Source organism: Akebia trifoliata, unplaced genomic scaffold (genome assembly GCF_017979445.1).
Source record: "Akebia trifoliata isolate Shusen 1 unplaced genomic scaffold, ASM1797944v1 Contig01334, whole genome shotgun sequence".
Classification (NCBI taxonomy): domain Eukaryota; kingdom Viridiplantae; phylum Streptophyta; class Magnoliopsida; order Ranunculales; family Lardizabalaceae; genus Akebia; species Akebia trifoliata.
Window position 1 is genome coordinate 1 of NW_028237674.1, and position 21966 is coordinate 21966.

General features: G+C 32.9%; 1 protein-coding gene and 2 long non-coding RNA genes across 8 annotated transcripts; 1 reads left to right on the plus strand and 2 right to left on the minus strand.

Annotated features, from left to right (window-relative positions):
- The first annotated feature begins 544 nt into the window (after positions 1–544).
- Positions 545–3161, plus strand: LOC147380523 (uncharacterized). Of its 2 annotated transcripts, XR_015175274.1 has the most exons (5): positions 545–980; positions 1083–1163; positions 1383–1441; positions 2553–2638; positions 2751–3161. It is a non-coding gene; the product is annotated as an uncharacterized LOC147380523 (long non-coding RNA). The 2 variants fall into 2 exon arrangements; XR_015175275.1 differs by having other exon boundaries at positions 656–980; positions 2553–3161.
- A 201-nt stretch (positions 3162–3362) lies between these two features.
- Positions 3363–5019, minus strand: LOC147380524 (uncharacterized). Its single transcript, XR_015175276.1, has 3 exons — positions 4608–5019; positions 4253–4491; positions 3363–3708 (listed from the first exon to the last, which is right to left on the minus strand). It is a non-coding gene; the product is annotated as an uncharacterized LOC147380524 (long non-coding RNA).
- Positions 5020–6975: 1956 nt separating this feature from the next.
- LOC147380525 (nuclear transcription factor Y subunit C-2-like) lies at positions 6976–19317 on the minus strand. Of its 5 annotated transcripts, none has more exons than XM_086431591.1 (6): positions 19159–19317; positions 18604–18703; positions 10514–10581; positions 9142–9339; positions 8355–8453; positions 6976–7306 (listed from the first exon to the last, which is right to left on the minus strand). In XM_086431591.1, exons 1-6 carry the CDS (start codon positions 19231–19233, stop codon positions 7304–7306), a joined length of 543 nt encoding a protein of 180 aa, XP_086287717.1. In that variant the 5' UTR covers positions 19234–19317; the 3' UTR covers positions 6976–7303. The 5 variants fall into 5 exon arrangements, with proteins under 5 accessions (XP_086287717.1, XP_086287718.1, XP_086287716.1 ...); XM_086431592.1 differs by having other exon boundaries at positions 8355–8458; XM_086431590.1 differs by having other exon boundaries at positions 8355–8462.
- Between the last annotated feature and the right edge of the window lie 2649 nt (positions 19318–21966).

Here is a 21966-nt window from a genome sequence, read left to right on the forward strand (position 1 = left end):
GGTGACATTATGTAGTTCACTTGCTGGAATATCGAATTCAGCCACATCCTATTGGATTTGGTTACTTGTGGGTTCTCTTTTAATAGAGGCTATGCAAGTCGGGCACACCCCCTGAAGTTGGTGAGGTGTGACATTGCATTGTTTAATGCAATTTCAGCGCAGACCTCCATGGAAATGCTGAATGATACTGTCTTTGGTAAAGGAAAGGTTAATTTGATTCATGGTTGAACCAATCCTTTTGTTTACCAATTGTAATGATTAATTGACCAGAATGATAATTTTTACCCTTAATGTTCCAAATTACATGTTTTCAGTGTTTGCTCAAGGACTGATAGAGTTGTGCTGGAGTGACTTCAAAATTTACATCGATTCACAGAACCATAGATGTTTTTCACTCGTTTCTTGATGTAAACAATCTACAGTTCCATACACATCCACATCAGCAAACTGTGAATTGATGTGATTTTTAAAGTCACTCCAGTATTATTCTTATGCTAACCATAACATTGGTGTCTTAATTGATTGCTTAAGCTCCTAATATTAAATTTCTTGTGTTATTGTGCTCTTTTGAGGATTTAAGTTTGCATGTGATTGCTATGTACGTTAGTCAACTGTAGTGCAAGGTGGAGTTGGGGTTGGAGGGGGGGGGGGGGGTTTAAGATGATTAACTAGTTTTGAGATGATATTTTGGTTTAGGCATAGATGATGATGATGATTCTGCTTTACTTGAAGCTTTTTAAAATTTCAATCGAATCTCAAAATCTTTGTCAAGAACAACTCCATCCTTGTGAATCCCAGCTGCACAGACAAGGGCACAAACAAACATCACAACAAGGCCAAATCCAGTGGTGGATGCTCTTGGTATCAGTAGTAGTGGCTTGGTAGGAGAGATGGAAAGGATGTTGGGTGGCTTGTAGGATTCCTCTCAATTGAATCAGATGATGCAAAGCTTGCTCTCTAACCCTCAGTACATGAACCAGGTATATTTGTTATTTTATATATATCATTGAGCATAAAACTGTTTCTTATTTTTCTGTCTTTAACACATTTGTCTTGCTTGTTTGATTCTCGGTCTCAATCAGCTTGATTCCAATTCCCAATTAAGAGAAATGATGCAAAACCCAGAATTTCTTCCACAAGAGACGTCCCCTGAAAGAATGCAGGTACCGTCCCTTTATCTTTTGCCAAGTGAGCATGTTAAATAGTGAGGCTTACACATTTCCCGTTCCTGCTTTCTGTGATGTAAGATTGCCAGTGTTGAAGAGGGACATCGTATTCCTCGATTATTTTTCATGATTTAGATTACTATAGCTAGTTGGTACATGCTTGTTCTCCGTTGTTTTTTATTTTTATTTTGACTTTTATTTTATAATTTTCTGCAGCAAGTTTTGGCCTTACAGCAATCACTTTTGTCTAATCTTGGTCAATCGCAATCAGCACAGTAAGTCAAGGCATCTACCAATTGCTATAAATCTTTGCTTAAATTTACTTCACAACCATAATGTTCATTTTCTATTGGAAGGCGACTCTCAAGCACATATAGTAGGCTATGTAATGCCTTAATTTAGTGTGAAATCCTTGTCTTGGTTATTCATGGACTGTTTCATTTGTTTACTCTCTGGGTGACTGTGCGGGACACTGAGTTAGACTTTATGCTCACATGGAGGTGTGCATAGAACCAAAGATTTTTCTCTCATATCATTAGGAAAAGCATCGATGTTTCTGTGCACACCTCCTCGTCAGCACAGTCACTACATGCAGATTGTTTATGATTATATATTTAGATATGGATTTATTTGTTTTCCTGCTGTTTATTTCTTCTCTTTTTTATGATGATGGTTATGCTTTATGAAAATTGTATTGGTGGGATGTATATGTATGATTAATGAATTAAGACTATGTATATCATCAGTTTATAAGAAATTCTAAGTTGGTCTTATAGGGTAAGTTATTAGTGATGTATAGCTGATCAATTACTTGCAATCATGTACCTTAACTTGCCATTTTGACGATTTGGGTGTGGCCCAAATGTTAAGATACTGTGTATTTGAGTGAGATAAAAACAATTAGGTTCGAGTTTTCTTGGTCATATTGTTGGCTGAGATGATCTCATTATTCAAATTATATCTCCGGGTGATGAAGTACCGTTGAATCGGTAGTGCATTTCAGCTTGGAATATGTAGACCAACACTCCACTCAGAAGGATAGGTTGTTGAGTATGACTTGGTCATATTGTTGTCTATCAAGTTTCTTTCAAACTATGAACAACATTTCCCCTCTATTTTTTGCAGTTTTGTTTTTGTTTTTGGTGTTGTAATCTATATTGTTTTTTGTTTTGTTTTTAAATCAGTGCTTTGTTTGCGTCTCTAATCTATATAGTTGAGTTGTGTCTCTCATGTTCTTAGCATTCTTGTGTTGTTTTTGTACTCATATGTAATTTTCTTAGATGGATTCTTTTTGTTCTTTATTTGCTGTATGCCTATATCAGTAATAGATTTCATCTTGGGGATATGTGTGAGTATTAGTTGAGTTGTGTCTCTTATGTTTCATAGGTGAATGAAGGAGAATCAGAGTAATTCCCACACATTTTTCTCAGGGTCTAAAGGATCCCAAAGCTTCAAACCCAAAGTTGAATCTGGTTCGTTAACTTGAATACATAGATGAAGTGAAGATGGCTTCGAGATCCTGTTTTTATTAATAGATGTAGATTTCCCATCTTGAAACCTTTTTTCTTTATTAGTGTCTCGAAGAGGAAGAGTAAGAGGGACCCTTTTTTCTGAACTACTACTTTGTTGCTTCTTGTGGTTGGGGACTGCATTTTCCTTGTTGTCGAATGGGATGATGATTTAAGCGTAATTGGTTTGGATTTGTAAATTATGACTCATTGCAACTCTTTTTGTATATAAATTAATGTGATAGAGAACCTCGATGTTCTCTATTTGGATTTATTCTAACCGTGGGTAATAGGCAAGTAGCGAAAATAAAAAATAAAAAAAATAAAAATTAATTTTAGATATCAATTTATAACAATTTTAGATATCGGTTTATAACCGATTTCTAAAGTCTCAGACGTAGGACATCAGTTCTATAAAATCCGTTGTCTAAAATCTTTTTGGGTTATTGTGTGCTGTTATATAAAGACGCAAATTAGGAAGGGTTTTAAGCCGTTCCAAATTTCATAGATCTGGAACGGTTTTTAACCGTTCCAAATCATGAAACATAGAACGGCTTCCAGCCGTTTAACCTCATTAACGACGCCTCGATTAAAGACGCAAGCCGTTTCATAGTGGCTTAGGAACGGTAATAAACCGTTCCTAATTTCCATATTTGTTGTAGTGGTTCATCAATTATATGGGTTTGATTGGTACTATTTTCCTAGGGAAAGAGTCACCGGCGCTGAATTTATTTTTAAGCATTTTACGATTCAACTTGCTTCAACCTAAAACAAAGTTTTTGTGGTCTAGTTCCCAAATTGAGATATCCTAATTCAATTGAAGTTGATATAAAGTAAATTTTAGAGTCAAGGGTAAAAAGATTAAGAGGTTAAGAAGGAAAAAAAAAACTTAAAATAAATAGTGTGCACAAGGACACACCTAAAGTTATTTTTCAGCATTTTACGATTCTACTTGCTTCGAGGTCTAGTTCATGACTTATACATGAATCTTTCAAAAAGAGCATTGAGTCTCTCAGACGTGTCATCTTGTCTACCTGAACAATTACAGAGATTTGAGATAAATACCAACAGAGAAGAAATCCACTCCAATTCGCTAAAAGCAATTTAACAAAAATCAATATTCTTCTAAAGAGCACAGCCAATTTCATAAAGCTAGGATCATTGAAACTCTTCATATTCTTCTAGATATTACTTAAACAATATTGAGTGATTTTAAATTAGATAATTGTTGTTGCTGATTAGATTACTAATAAATACACGCATTCGCAAAGATCTACTCCATCTAAAAAAAATATTAGAGAACTACTACTATCTAGTACTGATCTGGCTACAAAAACTCAATCACAAATTCACAATTCACAATTGTCCCTAAATTTCTAAAAAGGAGTATAAATTCACCAATTTTAAAACAAATTCTATGAGGAAGAAAATTCAAAACTAATCTACAGAATTAAACTACACCAATATTTTATAGATAGAAACAAAGACGATTTCAATTGATATGGTAACAGTTAAACCTAATGAGAAATTGAAATTGATGAATTACAAAATAAAATATAAAATTAGAATCAAAATTACCTCCGGAGACAAACAAAGGCTGAGATTTGTGAATATGAACGCCACGAACAGGCCCATCATGCTCATCAAATCTATCGATAAGAGTCCCCATCCTATAATCCTAGATCACACCACTGTGAAGACTCGCAAGGATCCATGGCCTCTTAATATGGAAACTCAAGCCCTTCACCTGATTACTCTTTGTTTCGAATTCCGTCAGCATCGTTTTGAATCAAATCTCAAACTCTAATTACTAAAAACTGCATCAACCACAAATCAATTTCATCAAAACTTTACAAAATCGAAGATACCTCAAATGCATCTCTGTGATCTCTCCATAGATGAACAAAATTGGACTGATCAATCAAGAACATACCTCTTGATGACTTATCAATCAAAAAAGATGATCAGATCTTGATCGAGATCGATCAATCAAATAGAGTAGGAGATGAGATGAGAGAGAGAGAGAGGGAGAGAGAGAGAGAGGGAGAGAGATAGATCGTGGGAGAGACTGAGAGCGAGACTGTGAGAGAGAGAGAGAGACGATGAGCGAGAGATCGTGGGAGAGACTGAGAGCGAGACTGTGAGAGAGAGAGAGAGAAAGACGATGAGCGAGAGATCGTGGGAGAGACTGAGAGCGAGACTGTGAGAGAGATAGATCGTGAGAGAGAGAGTGAGTGAAAAACGTGGTGTACAAGCCGTGGAATTTTAAGTTATAAAATTCGTCGGGCCCGGCCCAACAAATTTTTTCTTTAAAATTTGAGTTTTTCACGTAGTGAACTCTAGGATTTTCATATTATCTATGGTAAAGTACTTGTTCTACCAAAATCCAACAATGTTACATTTTTTTAAAATTTTATGAGACATTTAGTTGATTGATTTCAGTAGTTGAGATTTTTTATCTAAAGGGATTTATAAATAACATTTAAATTCGCTTGGTTTAGGGTTTTATTTGAATAGAAGGATTCCAATCATTAATCTGGATTTTAAAAACACTGGTTCAAGGGAGTTAAAAAGTCTTTATTCCAGTACGGTTCTGCTTATGTTTTTTTGCTTTTTGAACTACCGAATTTTTTCAATTTATACTGTAAATAGAGAAATTAAGATTCCTATTATATTTCATTGTAGCAATGTGGATCAATTTAGTGGAGAAAGCCACCAGTGGTACTTCCTTTGGATGATAATCAGGTTAGTTCTTATCTTTTCTTATTATTGAAACATAAACAAGTAAGACTATTCATCGATGCAGGGAATTGCCTACAATTCTATGAAAATAATGTCATTGTTATAAATTCTTGGCCAACCTGCAAATACCAATCCACCATTATCATCCCTCACAATAAATCATAAACCACCTCGAGTTATAGTAAAGGATCCGTCTGTATTGATCTATATATGACTCCCCCATCTGAGCAACACCAAAAGTAATGGGTAATGCGTGGGAATTGGAAATGAGTGGTACAATTCCAGTGCTGAACAATGTGTTACAACTGCCTTTATTGATTTGGCTTTCTTCATATTTATTTTTTATCTTATCCTGTCTTTTATCATCTATAGTTGGATGATGGTAAGGGTACAATTTGCCTTTACTCAAATGTGTAACGTTGTTTCCCATCAAATTGCGCCCGCATTTAACAATGCTTTTAGATGAAATTGTTCAGGATATAGTTGTCTACTTCAGGTGCATTTTATTAGAATTACCATTAACTTTCTCAACTTTTATAATGTTCTTCAAATCATCATTCAAAATATGGACATTTCTATTTCCCAACTGCCATATAATTATTCTAATCCTCCCACAGCATAGCATAGATTGCATGGATAGGATCATAAAACTAAGTCTAGTTTTGCCCTATTCCAATTGTGGGACTCACTGAATTGTTGGTTGATCTCACTCTCTAGTAAGGGAAAAATTTTGGCCTTCCATGTCTTTGCTCAACATTTACCTTTTTCCATTCATATAGAACCATATAAACCCAACTTGTATTAGTTTCTTATACGTCATGTGCAATTAATCTTTTTTGGTTTTCGTTTATAACACGATTTTGTATTTTATGGATTTTGATTGTAGGTAACATTAACCGACATTCTCAAACAAATAGGTACTTATACTAATCCGTGACATGCATTTTAACATGCTTAGTTTTATGGACCATCAACATTATAATCAACTTCATTTATGAATTTATATAAAATCCTATAAGTGGTTTTCTCAATGCTTATGTGACATTATTATTATTTTTTTTATTCCCGGGCCGATCTATTGGATGTCTATTGTATTCATCTAAGTCATGGGGTTTTTTTTATTATAACTCCTACCACAAGCTAATCGAAGGAAGCGATTGAAGAAGCTATATTGAAGTATTTCGTTCAATTTGCACTTTGCTGATGTGGAGGTGCGCATGAAACCATAGATGCTTTTCTCTCTCGATGAAAAGGCATCTATGGTTCCCTATACACCTCCACGTCAAAAAAGTGTGAGTTGTGGTCAACCTTGAGGTCACTCCATTTAATTTTATAGTTGGAGTTATGCCCCCATAAATTTGTCAGAGAGTTCGGTGATTAAAATATATTTGCTCATTTAGTAAAAGAAAAGCATGAGATGCAAATATTATGCATATATATGTTGTACTAGTTTAACGTATTGCAATATTGTGTGGAAGGTTGAGATATATAATAGGAAAGATATTTAGAAGGTTAATTAATATTATTAATAAGATTCTTTTATAGCAGGAAAGCCAAGGTTAGATATGATTTTCTTCCATTTTTTATTCTTGTAATTTTCTATATAAATTTACAAAGGGTTATTCTAATGATAACCAATTAGTCACACATATTATAATCACAATACCATAAATTACTCATCTTAATTTATAAGGAGATTAAAACTTCTTATAAAACTGTCTTGCAAATTATTTGAGAGTATGTTATGTATTAAGAAATGTCAAAGGAGGCAAATAACACTTATTTACCATGAAGATATATAATGTTCTCTCCTAAGCATCAACATACACTTCCACGCAAGGCGCCATTCTTCTAGCATATATATATATATATATTTCGTTCTTCTCCTCACTGCAAAATGAACACAAGATCTGATAAATCAAACAGACTTTTTATGGTTCAATAAGAAATTTTTAATCAATATTTTTCCATATGAAAAAAGTTACATAGAATAAAACATTGAATGATTTACAAATTCCTCCACCTTTGGTGAATATTTGAGATATACCCCCACCTATTTATGTTTTAAAAATTAATGACATACCCATTTTGACCTCGTTGGCCTTCTATCATGACTTGGGCATTCCCTCATGGACTAGTGACAAGGACCTAAATGCCCTTGTCAACATCTAAGACAAAAAAGTTGGAATTTTCTCCCAAGAACCAGTCATCTTCAAGCTCTTCAACTCTACTATCAACTATAGTTACCCCCACCCCACCCTACCCAACAAGAAAATCCTGGCTCCATTCATGAGTAGTACTCCTAATAATGTGCACCTTGACAATAATTAATGAAATGATATGAGCATTGAAATGTTGAAACCAGAAATTCGACACTTGAGTTGACAAGTGGCTATACATACTTCGTTCCTCAGCATGAAAAAATATATTTGTAATTACTATTGAAAACGAAAATGAAGATCTTATACTCACAAAGAGGTCTACATGACTGACTACATGTTCATAGCCCACATTGTGGCACAAGCCATGAATGTTTGTCCCCACCTACACACCAAAGATCAGACTGATTGGTGATCTAAAGCCATTGGGTTCTATCCTTTTCCATCATGAACTTTATAAATAGAGCCATAAATTTGATTACTTAAGATCTCCAATCAGGCCTTGATTTTCGTATGTAGGTTTACTAAGGTGTACTTAGGCGAAACATTAAAGGATCAGTAGGCTTCAAAAGTCTACATCCGACACTGTTTTCTGTTTTGACTTGCTTTCCCACTGTGATCGTGATTGAATGAGAATGGAGAAGAGGCTTGTGGGATTATATTGCTAGGGATGGCTATATTTCTAAGAGCGAACTCTAGGCACACATGATGAAGATGGCATCCGGAGAACAGAATACTACGCTAATTCATGCAGCAAACAGGTCAGTTGTGTTACTCACAATGTGATAATATTCACCAAACGCATTTGAATCCACCATAGGAAAATTCATTCCATCAGAGGGATTAGGTTCAGCTGCTCCGCCATTGCTTCCGCTCTCCTGCTCTTTCTAATAAGAAAATACATTTATTTCGGTCTGGAACGAAATATTGATCTCAAAATTACTTTCTCACGAAGACTTGCTCTTTCTAAGTCGTGTTTAGCACGACTAACTTGACTGGGTTATTCATAAATAGTGGTAGATAGGATTTATTCTAATAATCGTTATATTGATGCATAAGATCATGAACAGATTATTTAAGAATTAAAATAGTAGGATTCTATTAATTCCCTTGATTGTGATTACAAGCACATCGACAAATGGTAAAATCATGTTACCTAATACAATTTTAAAATATTTCCGAACCCAGATAAATTTATCGTGTGAAAACTTTTGTAGGGAATATATCTCTATAACACCCCTTTGGTTGTAAGACATTCGATTATGCAACTTTTGAAAAATCAAAGGGATATAAAGATAAATTCACAACAAAACTTTTTGGACTTTTGTATATGTAAATATTTTAAAACTGCATCCCTTTACATGTGAGATCATCATTTTTATAACCAGTGAGATTGGCACTTTGAAAAACCGGCTATCTCGTTTTTTATGTTTTGGGAATTAAAATTAACAGTTAGCCAGAATGGAAATTTTGTCAAAAGTTGGCCACATTTTGGAAAATTTCTCTGCATAAAAAGTAAAAAATAATAAATAAAGAAGTAAACTCTAGCTCTCAACTAATAAATACCTGAATTTCATTATCTCTCGGAATAACGCCAACAAAGAAGTCAGGAACCTCTCCACTGCCTATGGCGTTGATGATGTCGTTCCTCTGAAGAGTTCTTCTCTTATTATTCTCAGTGTGCAACCATGCCCGAAGTGTCAGCTCCAGAATAAATAACTCACAGGCTTTGGAGAAAACAACTGGAGCATCACCACTCACCATCTGTTGGTACAATTTTAAACAAGCCAATATTAACGACCATCAAAAACTTACTTAGTTGCCACAAGCTTTTGTATTAAACTAATAGAACTTTGTTTTTAAAACATTGTAACCAATGTCGATTTGACAATTATTCAGCAAGGTCAATTTAGATAATTTATATAATAAAAAAAAATTGGGAAAATTTTGGGTGAAGTCTAGGTCAAAAACAAAAATCTTTGACTTTTGTTAGGAATCGCAATTAATTGAAAAAATCGCAGATGTTTTCTAATAATCAGAATTTGTTTTCATTTAGGCTCCAAAACACTACCTTGTTTTGGCCATCATTTATGCTACGGTTGTCCCTTTTCTAAAGTCAGCAAATGCATTTTGGGTGAAATTCAATTTTTCTTACATTAAACAGTTCAAAGGTTAGTCGGCGGTTCCGAACCTTCAGAACGCATTTTGAGGATGTTAATTAGATAGTTTTTGAAGCCGTTTTTATTTTCAGCATGTTTCTGTAAATTCTTGTCAGGGTATTTTATGTATTCTGTCATATAATTATTACTAAGATTTCTTATGTAACACTTAAGATCTCTTAGATATCGATATGTAGGTAGTTTTGCGTTGGTCCTAATTTGAAAGAAAGAGCCAGACTCTTCATCTTCTCTCATTTTCATCTCATTTTGTCCCCCCACCCACCATAAACCCCATTACAATTTTTATTTATTTTCATGAAAATTGGACCAATTTTGTGACTGTAGTCCCAGATGCAACAGGAACATGCTTATAAAAATAATTATTTATCGCCTAATATATTATATAGAGAATATTTCCAAAGACGATCAACTTTTGGCGAAATTCTGATTCCGCATCATTATTCATTTTAATTCCCAAAATGTGAAGTTTGAGATTGCAGGGTTTTCAAGTGACAATCTCACAGGTTTAAAGTGACAATCTCGCAGGTATATACATATTATGTTTTTTCCAAAGTTACATTCTTGTTTGGCTGTCACTTTGGAAAAACAATTATCTGCAAGATTTCACTTTAAACCTGCGAGATCATCATTTGAAAAACCTGCAATTTCATTGTTCACATTTTGGGAATTAAAATGATGAAATGGTAATTTTCCATATATTTTTTATGAATCTATGATTCATATGTACAGTAAGGAAGAACATGGATTAGTAGGCATACCTTTATGGCTTCATCAGATTTCATTATTCTCTTTATCCTAGCTAAAGGAAGCGCATGCTGCTTGAAATCTGAAAGGCAACATCAAATATATTAGTACCACTAAATAACTATAAAAAATAGGATTAATCTTTAAGGTTAATAATTATGACTGCCTTTTGACCTATAGAATTCATGTTTCATCATTGCTAATATTTCCAGAGTAGAAAGAGATTGCTATCTTCATCAAATTTTAAATCCACACCATCAAAATTTTCCATGTTAAACATTTTTTCTAGGGATATATTTTTCTTGGGTGCATGCTAGAGTTTTCTTATTAAAACATGTAACTATTGGCATCCAACAGAGTCGACGGTTTTAGGCCGTCGTGTTCAGCAATTTTTTACATAGTGATCAAGAGTCAACGTAAAATTACAACTATAATGAGAGATAATTTGGAGTTCAAGAGCCTTAAAAAAAATAGAACTAAAACAAAGCATGTAGAGTGAAACTTTAGCAATTAATGACTCCCATAGAGGGGAAGAGCCGTTGATATTTGTGATAGCAAATATTTATGAAAATATAATGTCTATTGCAGTGGGTTTATTATCTATAAGGGAGATCAAGGAGGATGTTTTTAATATAATTATAATTAGAATGCTAAAAGTATAGAGAGTTTTATTTGACCAACTCATTCTAAACAAATTAAAAGAAAAAAATTTATAAGAAGAAATTAATGTCATGCTTTTATAGAACTGAATCTTGGACAATTAAAATCATGCATGTTCATATCATACTCTAGTTCCCAATTTTGTAAGAAACTAAAATAAAATAAATAAGGATTAAGATGAATCTGCTATGTGAAACAAGGCTCATTGCAGCCCATGATAGAAGGATAAAAAAGTTGAGGATTATAAAAGGATGAGAGGAAGACCAAAAGGAGTGTGGAAGGGGTGGTTACGATTGATTAAAAGGCACTAGAATTATTACATGTCATGAATTTAGAGCTTTAGTGGTGGTGGTGTGGGTGGTATTGGTGGAGTAGGTTGGAAGAGAACATGCTTTTAAAATTGTACTAATCAAACCAACATTTGCACAATTGATCATAACAGGGTCTACCAGGATTCAATTTAGTCAAAGTAATTTTCACATATTAAATACAACAAACACTATTGAATTTTTTTTTTTTTTGCTAGATACAAACAATATTGATTAAAATATTGGAGTGCTAAATTGATGACAAACCGTCAACCAAACAAATACAGCATTGCACCTAGCTTATACTTTAATATATGAGAGAGAAATAGACTGATAAAAGATATAAATAAGATGTTGGAAAATGAAGCATGGTTCAAGAACATTAGAATCTTGGGAATTTGAAGTGCAAAAAGAACTTTTTTTAAGACTTCATTTATTTCACACATGTAGAAGTGTTTATTGATGGTTACAGGCAAAATAGCCTCCAGAATACAATAGAGCCACAGTAATAAAGATATAAATAAGATGTTGGAAAATGAAGCATAGTTCTAGAAAATTAGAATCTTGGGAATTTGAAGTGCAAAAAGAACTTTTTTTAAGACTTCATTTATTTCACACATGTAGAAGTGTTTATTGATGGTTACAAGCAAAATAGCCTCCAGAATACAACAAAGCCATGGTGAGAATTTGTAAAAAAAATAAAAATAAATTGGACTTGTTTCCTTGTGAATTCTCCTAAAGAAACAATATGTAATCTCCAACATAATAATTTGAGAAATTAAAATGCTTGAGTGAGTTCCTGAAAAGTTGAGTGATTTGGCCTACATGTCAATCTAATATATAGAGATTAAGGAATTTTTAAATGTCACTCATAAATAGACTTTAACAAATGGATATTTCTTTTTATGAATAACCAATAGGTATGTCCATTTATAAATAATCAAAAAGTGTAGACATTCATAGACATCCAGAAGAATTGGGTTCTTCTTTAAAGATCGGGCGGGAAGATGAGGTGCACGAATTGGGAGGAATAGGTAATTGAATCAAAGACGAGGTTTTCCGACTGAAATCAATATCTGAAACAAGGGTGATCGTAGATCAGATGTAGTATCTAAAGTATATGGAAGGAAGTTAGTCATTTATTTCTTTATTTTAGGGAGGAAAGGGTCGATGTAATTGAGAAGAAAGGAGGGTCAATGTAATATGAGAAACACTGACCCATTCCCGACCGAAGGGAGGGGCCGTATAAAACTCAAATGAAAACTCCCGGGGAATAAGAAGCCCTATGGGGTTGATTTTAAGGTTCAAAAGCGGGATTGATTATCTCGAGCCAACCTCCTCCCCCTTTTGTTTATCACGGATCTCTCTTTTATAGTCAACAGTCGATGCAGACAAAGGGCACAGTGGGAGCTAATGGGTATGCCAACATTCCTTATAATGTCCAAACCAAGAAGTTTACTCAACACCCAAATAAGAAGAGGTCTATTCGCTGCTCCTATCAACCCAGCCTCAACCCAAAAATAAGGGGATATATGTGATTAGGGCGGTATGCATGCATGGTTTCCTATACCAAGCTTTTGTATATGTGTCTCCGGGTACTCCTTTATCATTTCGTCCAAAAGGAATAGTTCTTCTAATTCTATGAATTTTTCTAGAACGTTCTTTTCTTGAATATAAGTCAAAAAAGTTTCGGATTGCCTAGTATTCCACCAATTAGTAACCCAAGATTCCAGACTTTTATTAAATGAGAGAGAGATCCACCAGGGCACCATTCATAGATCACAAATATGCATACATTTATTGATATAAAAGAGATGTGGAAATTCATAAATGGCCAAACATTTGCACTCATTCAAAAATTTATTTGATTAGATATTTTATAAATAAATATATATATATATATATATTATATATATATATATATATATATATATATATATATATATATATTATCAACAAATCCCCACTTTGATTGAATAAATTAATAAAATAATAATAATAATCTGTTTTGATATATATTAATAATATCATGGATACAAGAAGTTATCTTTCAATTTAAACCTTCAATTAGTGAAAATATCACAAAGTTCTATAAAAGTCATTGTTGGCTTGGCCTTTAAACTAGTTATCGTCTCCAAACCTTTAAAAACCTATCGTCATTGTTTTCCCTTCTTTCACTTCTGGTATCTAGATATTTAATATCATATTAGCCCAAAGAGGTCCTGATTGGCTCAAGCCTAATTGGTTAAGACCATTCCCATCATCACCTTTCAAAGAACCAATGAATCCTCCACGAGCAAGCTCATTATTTGGTCTTTTGTATCTTCCACGACCAAAACTCACTTTCGATCTTATTGGCCTAGTAGTGACCCATGTCCGAGCCTATCTACTTAATTTGAGCATAGCACATGCACCTTCATCCTTTCTCCTATTATTCAATTCACGTAGGTAAACTGAATTTTTTTTTATTCTTCTCTTTATTTCTATATTCACCTTTCGCATTGCACCACTTTATCCCAATCTATACCTACTTGTCTCTATTCTACTCTTCTTAATCCTTCTATCAACAAATCATAAATAAATATTAATTATATATAAGAAACTTTCCAACAACTGTGTATCGACTTAAAATAAGGAATTGAGCAACTCATCTTTGAAGCTTATAGTTTTTTTCAATCTCATGAGGATCATGGATCCCATTAATTTCTCGGAAATTTTAACTGACATTAAATTACTAAAAAGATCTACAATATAAAGTTCTTGAATCCAAATTTTGAGTATCAAAATCCAAACAATCGGTCTGACGTAAAGCACTCATGCGTGAGACTCACAAATGTAGGCTGGCAATCAATTCAAGCTGTAGTGTGCTAGTAGGAAATGTAGGCACCCCTACGCACAACAAATTTAGAGCTTTGTCCAACAAGTCGAGGCTAAAAAGTTGTAGCACACCAGTAGTAAGGCCCCTCTTATACGCGTCAAGTTATTCTTTTTGGAGGGCAAAACCCAAACCATAGGTTTGAAGTATAGTACTCCTGCACGAGAATCGCAAACATAGGCCCAGGGAAATGATAAAGAGCGACATCATGATTGTAAATTTTTAGCATCAGTGAAGTTGGGGTACTAATCAAGGACTTCTTTTGATGAAGTAATCGAGTGCGAATGGAAGACAAAATTTTTAAAATTCTATTATAAATGATCATGAGTTGGAGAATTTTCCCCAAAAATTAACATCGTATGGAAGATTAAGTATAAACCCAAGAAAAATGGGAATGACTTCCCAAATGTAGCATGTAGGTGCAGGTTAGGTCATTTAAAGGAGGTGAAAAAGGTTGAATAATCGGAAACCATTAGAGCAAATGATCTTTTAGCTGATGGATCTGATGGTCTAGATTTGGTAGGATAGTAAAACAAATTTTAAAAGCTAGAAAAATAGGAAACCAAATATATTATTGAGATGTCGTCGTCTATTTTTATAAGGAATTCAAATTTGAATTTGTTACATTGAAAAAACAAGTTAAAGAAAGAGTTGAAAGTAATGTTGAGGGTTTTGATTATGGACATAATGGAAATCTAGGCCATGCTTACAAATCGAAAAAACTTTCTAATATAAAAGAAATGATTTGCATTGCAAAAAATTTGTATTTTTTTTCTAAGCAAGGAAGGAGTATATAAATAAGAAAAACTTGCAAATCCAATTACTTCAAACTCAGAGACAAATCCAACTACATCAATCTCAAAGAGGGGATGCCAATTAGGTCATTTTTTAAAAATGTTCTATCTATAAAAGGTAAGCTTACAAAATAATAAAAAATAGAAGAAGAAGAAGTACTGGTCGCAAATTTGCATTGATAACTAACTTCTTAAGAAAAACCAATAAATGATTTGCAGCACAGAAGTACCCCAAATCTTTTGATAAATATTCAAGTCCAATATGTGCATTGATTCTCATAATTTTTCTTTGCACTTTCACAAAACTATCTTTACAATACAAAGTCCACTACTAAAAAATAGAAAGGAACCTCCTAGATTTCAAGAGTGATGCTCCTCTACTATGCATCCCATAATAATGATGCAGGGTGAAAAACAGTCTTCCAATTAGTTTGTGGATTCTCAAAATAAAATTGGATAGTTGGGAATAAAAACTTGTTGATTCATACAAAATATCAAGTATTGAGGGAAATAACCGCGCAATTATCTGAGCTATACACATGATCAAACCAGTTAAGTGGTACCATGCGTAAATCAGCATACGAGCACTACCCTTTAGCAGAGCAGGTCAAAGTAGAGATCTCCCCAATTTGACTAGAAGGACGGCACAACACTAAATGAGACTTGGTTTGCCAAGCAGAGTAGACCTAATCATATAATAATTGTAATCTTGATTTGCGCACGTTAATTTCAGAGATCTCGGAGAAGATCTCTACAATATAGTACGACCAATCCAAAAGATTCTCTTTTTATTTGTGGATCCACAGAATAAGGGGATCCCCAGGATCGCCGTCCAAAAATGGGAAAATCTTGATTCGCAACAAAGATCCATAAATAGTATTGTAAGCATAGGAGAAATGATCTTTTGGCAGATTGGAGGTATAACTAGTTCTTTAGACTATTCCTCTACTTCTCTAACATAAGTGTCGGAGTGATTTTGGCAGGTACCACACCGGCTCGAGGAGGGAGTTGATAGGAGTGACTTCAGATCAGTGAGGCAAGGTCCATTAGCATCACCCATTGGACTCTGACCGCATACCAAGTAATTGAAAAATAAAGAGAAAACTCTCTAAAACATAAATTTTTTTCATCAAAGAAGTTCACATGTATTTGAGTTACAATATTAGTTATAGAAAATAATTTTATTCCTAGAGAAGTACTAAAAATAGTAAAATTGAGTATGGAAATAGAAACTATTTAACCTTATAAGTAAAATAGAATTGTAAACAACTTCCTCTTCCTCAACTTCACCATCATATTTATCATATATAAGATTAGAATGAAAATACCTTTTGTGTTATATGATTTACTATATTGATCGTTTAGAGCAAACCAACGAACTTCACCAATTTGTATACATCTTCTAGAATAGCATTGCGTTGAACCGATCTTCTTCTTGGATGCATCTCAATGAGAATAACAAGCTACGCAATTGACACAAGCTCTGATACTAATTGATATAGGATGAAGATTAGTTTTTTAATTAGTTCATTAATTTTCAAAATAGATAGTGAATAAATGAGTATCAAAAACTTGTTGATTCATATAGAATACCAAGTAATTGAAAAATAAAGAGAAAACTCTCTAAAAAATATATTTTATTACTCAAAGTTGTTCCCTAGTATTGAAGTTGGAGTTACAATACTATTTATGAAAAATAGCCTTATTCCTATAAAATCATGAAAAATAACAAAAATAGAAAATTAGTAAAAATAGTAAAAATGACTTAAGAATGGAAACAAAAACTATTTAAGCCTAAAAGTAGGATGCAATTGACATTGTGTGGTTCTGACTTCTATAACTAAACTTAATAACAAAATAAAACTTTTCTAAAATAGGAAAAACATATTTAAAAAATTAGAGTAAACAAGGAATCAGGCCAAAAGATGGAAATTCTATAATTTTTTATGGATCTTAAAGATCTTGATGTTTCCATTCAAGAATAGATCTCCTCGAATTATTCTAAATCCGTAGTTTATCCGAATCTATGGTCTCATTTGAGCTTATTGAACTGCATCATTCTTCCAGAGTTGAAAGGAACTCCTCATTGTTTGAAGCGTATGGTCTAATTACTATTAAGTTCAACTTCTTTTACTCAACAATTGGAAAACAATCTGAAGGCCATCTGAGTGGTAGTTCTTCGGGTTATACATCGATGAACTCATCTAATAGGATTCTGACCATAGTTGATACATAATCAAAATCTATCTCCTCCCGACTTACTAAAGTCAAATCAAGACACTATAATGAGATAATCGATGAACTTTGCAAGTATAAGAAGATTGGAATCATTGTTGAATTTAGACCCAAGGTCATCATTACCTTTCTCGAACCGGAAGAGTATGGAAAGATGTAAATGAATCTGAGCACTTATTTGTAATTTGGAAAAAAATTTATTTAAAGGAATGTTCCTTAAGCTTCCATAGTCACTCACCACACTGCAAACTAATTCTCTACTCATCGTGCACATGGTGAAAAATATTGTTGCAAAGTGAACCATCATTAGATTAGTATTTGGATATAAATAAGATTTTCGTGGTGCTAGAGCCTCCTCCACACATCATAGATAGGATTGAAGTGAAAAATGCCTTTTGCATTACATGTCAATCTACCCACGGTTCCATCTAGACTTAAAAATTTAACTTATTCCATTTAAAGTTAAAAAATAAAAAAATAAAAAAATAAAAAAATAAAAACATCAAATCCACCCTTGGAATAATAATAATAGAAAACCTTGAAATGGATATATTAGGACAATTTGATTATAAAATTAATTTTGCATCTCAAAAAGTAAGAAAATTAAATTTTAATATTTTTTATTGTTTAAATAGATAATTATTATTTATATTAATATATTAAATATAAAAAGGTCTTATTTTAAGATTTGGCCTTAGGCCTCAACTTGTATCAAGCCGGCCCTGAGATGAGCGCATGTTCGATATTCATGAACATTTATTTTCTGATTTGCCTTTCCCCATCTTAAAATATTGATTAACATTTATCAGACTTGTATCTTCTTTTCATTAACTTATTCTATGTTTGTTTATATGTTCTCTTCTCTGTACTAAAAATGTATCATATTAATCACTTATATCCATCAATTTTTCACTCACTTAATTATAAAATGCTTATAAATTTACCTTTTCTTGGAAGCGTATATATTAGGTTCCTTAATTTTTTTTTTTCACTAAATTTTACATTATTCAAAATATAAATTGTTGTCTTTGAATCCTACATTTTTAGGTTTTCTGAATCTGCATATACTTTGCTTTCCGATTCAGACAACAAAGATTTGAAGATGCATGATACTTTTTAGATCAATCTCAGCATTAAAAAAAAAATAGATGCATAAGCAAATAAAATTAAGTCTAATCATCTACAAACTTAGAAAAAATCAATAGAAATGGAAATATAAAAAAATATAAAACCCGAAAGTTGATTGATTTCAAGCAGTTGTTGATGCCAAAACAGGTCCATGTTTTGCTTTTGCAGTTGCAAGACACTAAATTGTGTACTCCCTTCTTCAGCCTTCATGCAAGAGGGGAAAAAAGATCATTAGAATTGCTAAGAAAGAAGAAGAAAACATTTCAATATACTCTTAAAAGTCATTCACCTTATAAGCATATTCAGTCACAAAATTCTCTAATTTAAAATAAAATGTAAAGTTCTCCAAATAAGGGAGTAAAAGATTAAATTGATGAATTGTTCGGTGATTTATTGAGTAATCGCTGCATATGATAACATTTTTACCCTTTTCAATTTCAAGAACAAGAAAGAGATTTTAGGGAAGTTGACGATGATGAGTTTAGGTAAGAAACCAAAAAACAATCTTCTGTATTCAGGAAAATTTCCCCATATTTTACCAATCTTTCCCGAATTTTCCAAATTAAATGAACACCAAATAATTAGTGAATCCAAACTTGGGTTACAAAACTCATAATAAGAGGATGTCCATTAAGAGGCATAAAGGGAGAGGAGGGTACCTGCACGAAATCATGGACCTCCATCGGTTGACCAGAAGTAGATGATTGGAAATTCATCAATTGGTTCACATCCATCCCTCAGTTTTAGCTCAGTCTCTCTCTCTCACCAATGGCTCTGAGAGTTCATGCTAGAGGTGGTTCTTAAATATAGGGGAGAGGAATAAAGAAAGAGACTTTTGCTGGGCTGACTATTATTCTTACATATTCTCCCCTAAAGTTGATAGAACTCTTTAAAGACCTTACATTTTTAACTTAGTTACCAATTCATCCTGCCCAAAAGAAATTTCTTTAAATGACAAGGGTATTTCTCATTTTCAAATGATTAATTATAATTTCAATAGTTCTACATCATGATTAAAATATTATTTATCCTTGAAAAAACAAAAATACCACCCTACATTTACAATTGGGTAAGGTCCAAATTTTTGTGGATGTATAATTATATAACGCTGAAAACTTAACCTAGGGAAATCTTAAGTGTCTATGATTTCAAAACCCTAAATCATAATCCACTAGATCTGGAGTTTAGGATTTAGGTTTAGGTTTGAGAACCCTTCTTTTATAATTTAGTAAGATTGACCATTTTGTAGAAAAAAAATACTAGATGAGCATATCTTTTTCTAAAGATGATAAAATAATATTGTAGTGGTGTACAATTTAGTTTTTATCATTTTGTTTGTAATAATCAAAATGATTGAAATAAGTTGTATTTCTGTAATTTAAAATTTAATGAGATTAATTTTTTGAAAGGGCGTCTTACAATGAAGTTGGAAAAATAAGGCTTAAAGAGAATTTCCTCAACTTTAAGGGATCCATATTATAAAATTAAGATTAATTAAGGGCTTTTGAGGGGAAATGAGGCATCAACTTAAGATTGGAGAGAGAGAGAGAGAGATGGGAACTGGGGATGGTGGGGAAGACTGTAGCAATACAAGGAAACAACAAAAATATATATCCTCGTGATAGCAAGATTTAAATCTCGAGGAAATTCTAGCGGTCCATTATGAGCAAATATTGCCGCTTTCATGTGCCGGTGATTGTAATGTTTGTAAAAGCAATTTTGCATTTATTGTATTAAATGAGATAATTAAACAGAAGAGTCTGATTCTTTAGAAACGCCCCAACCTCGTCTTCATTTGCTTTAAATGTTTCTTTGTTAGTTTCTCCATCTTTGAAGTACTCTTCACACGTTTTGAAATTGGCTAGAGTTCGGACAAATTTAATAATAACTTTCAACTAATGAAAATTACTTTCTAATAATTCACAAATTATTGACAATGAAATGTACTGACACACATCTACGTCAGAATTGAGCCGTGCTGGAGTAACAAAGAAATGTCCTTACACACATCTATGTAAGAAATGTACTTGTATCTCGATAAAAATCATCTACAGTTCTGACACACATCTACATCAGAAATGTCCCCCACAATATACATTTTAATGTTACTTCAGCATTATCCTTTACGAATAATACAAACTGTTGGGTTAAGTCTACATCTATGTTACCTGGTTCATCAATTCGCTTGGTTCAAATTCGGATTCATTGTTTGTGGTTCGCCACTCTAGAACAAACCCAGTTCGTAGGGCGTAGAGATAATTCATTTCTTTGCTCGCTTTGGTTTCTTAAATGGGTTTGCTAGCTTGGTTCATTTGTAAATATATATGATTCAAGTAAAATAGTTATTAGTACAATTATAATGTTAAAAAATTCAAAGTTAAATAAAAGTAAATTAAAAAAATATTCCAAGTTTTAAATATAAATAATAAAAAAATATGATAAAAAATTATTTAGTTCGTTGAACACAATTAAAATTTGGTGGGTTCGTGGTTAGCTTGATTTTATGAACAATACCGACGGTTCATGATTTGTCCTAATTGCAACAAATGTGTACCACAGGTCTAAATTAAGAAATTATTTCGAATAGTTGAATTGGATGGCTTTTGCATATATCTTTTAAAAAATAAAAATTATCATGTATAATTAGTAGTTGGCATGTCCATTTGCGCATGAATTACAAACATTATCATTCATGTAAGGTTATAATTGTCTTCATAATTAATTTTAGAGATTTCTATATATATTTCAAATAGATAAAAATAATAAAAAGAACACTAATGATAAATAAAAAATAAAAAAATAATTCTTTTATTATTCGATCCCAAATTACATTTATTAAGAAAATAAAAAAGTAATAATTGTGGGGATATAATTATGTTAGACTACGTGTACCAATAAGAATTTGGAAAGCTATTAAAGCTCAAATGCACCATACTATCTTGCTTACCCAAGCCTTAGTTTTGAATGAATTAAAGACGTCTTTTGCCCTTCATAATTGGTCGGGTGAAGGTTCTTTGATTCGTAGGTTCCCAAATCTTCTTGTGGATACCAAAATCAGTGATGTATGGAAAGGGGTAGGTGGAACCTAGAGAAGCTTAAAGAAATGTGTCAATATGAGGATATTTGCCAAGAGGCCAGCCTACTGGAGATCAAGCCTAGCTCTAAGGAAAGACTAGCTTGAAGAAGCTCAACTTCAAGGTGGTTCTCAGTGAGGAAGGCTTTTGAATCTATCCGAAGCCTAGGGTCTGTAGATAGATTATGGTGTACGATTTGGAAATCCTAGATTCCAATGAAGATAAAAAAATTCTTGGCTGGAAAAATTTTCACAAGGCATGTCTGATGGATCTCTTGCACTCAAAAAGTGGGGGTTAAGCTTGGCGTCGAATTGTATTTGCTATAATTGTTCCTTGGAATCCATGGAGCAAATTTTTCTAGCAGGTCCTTTCATCGTTAGAATTTGAAACCAC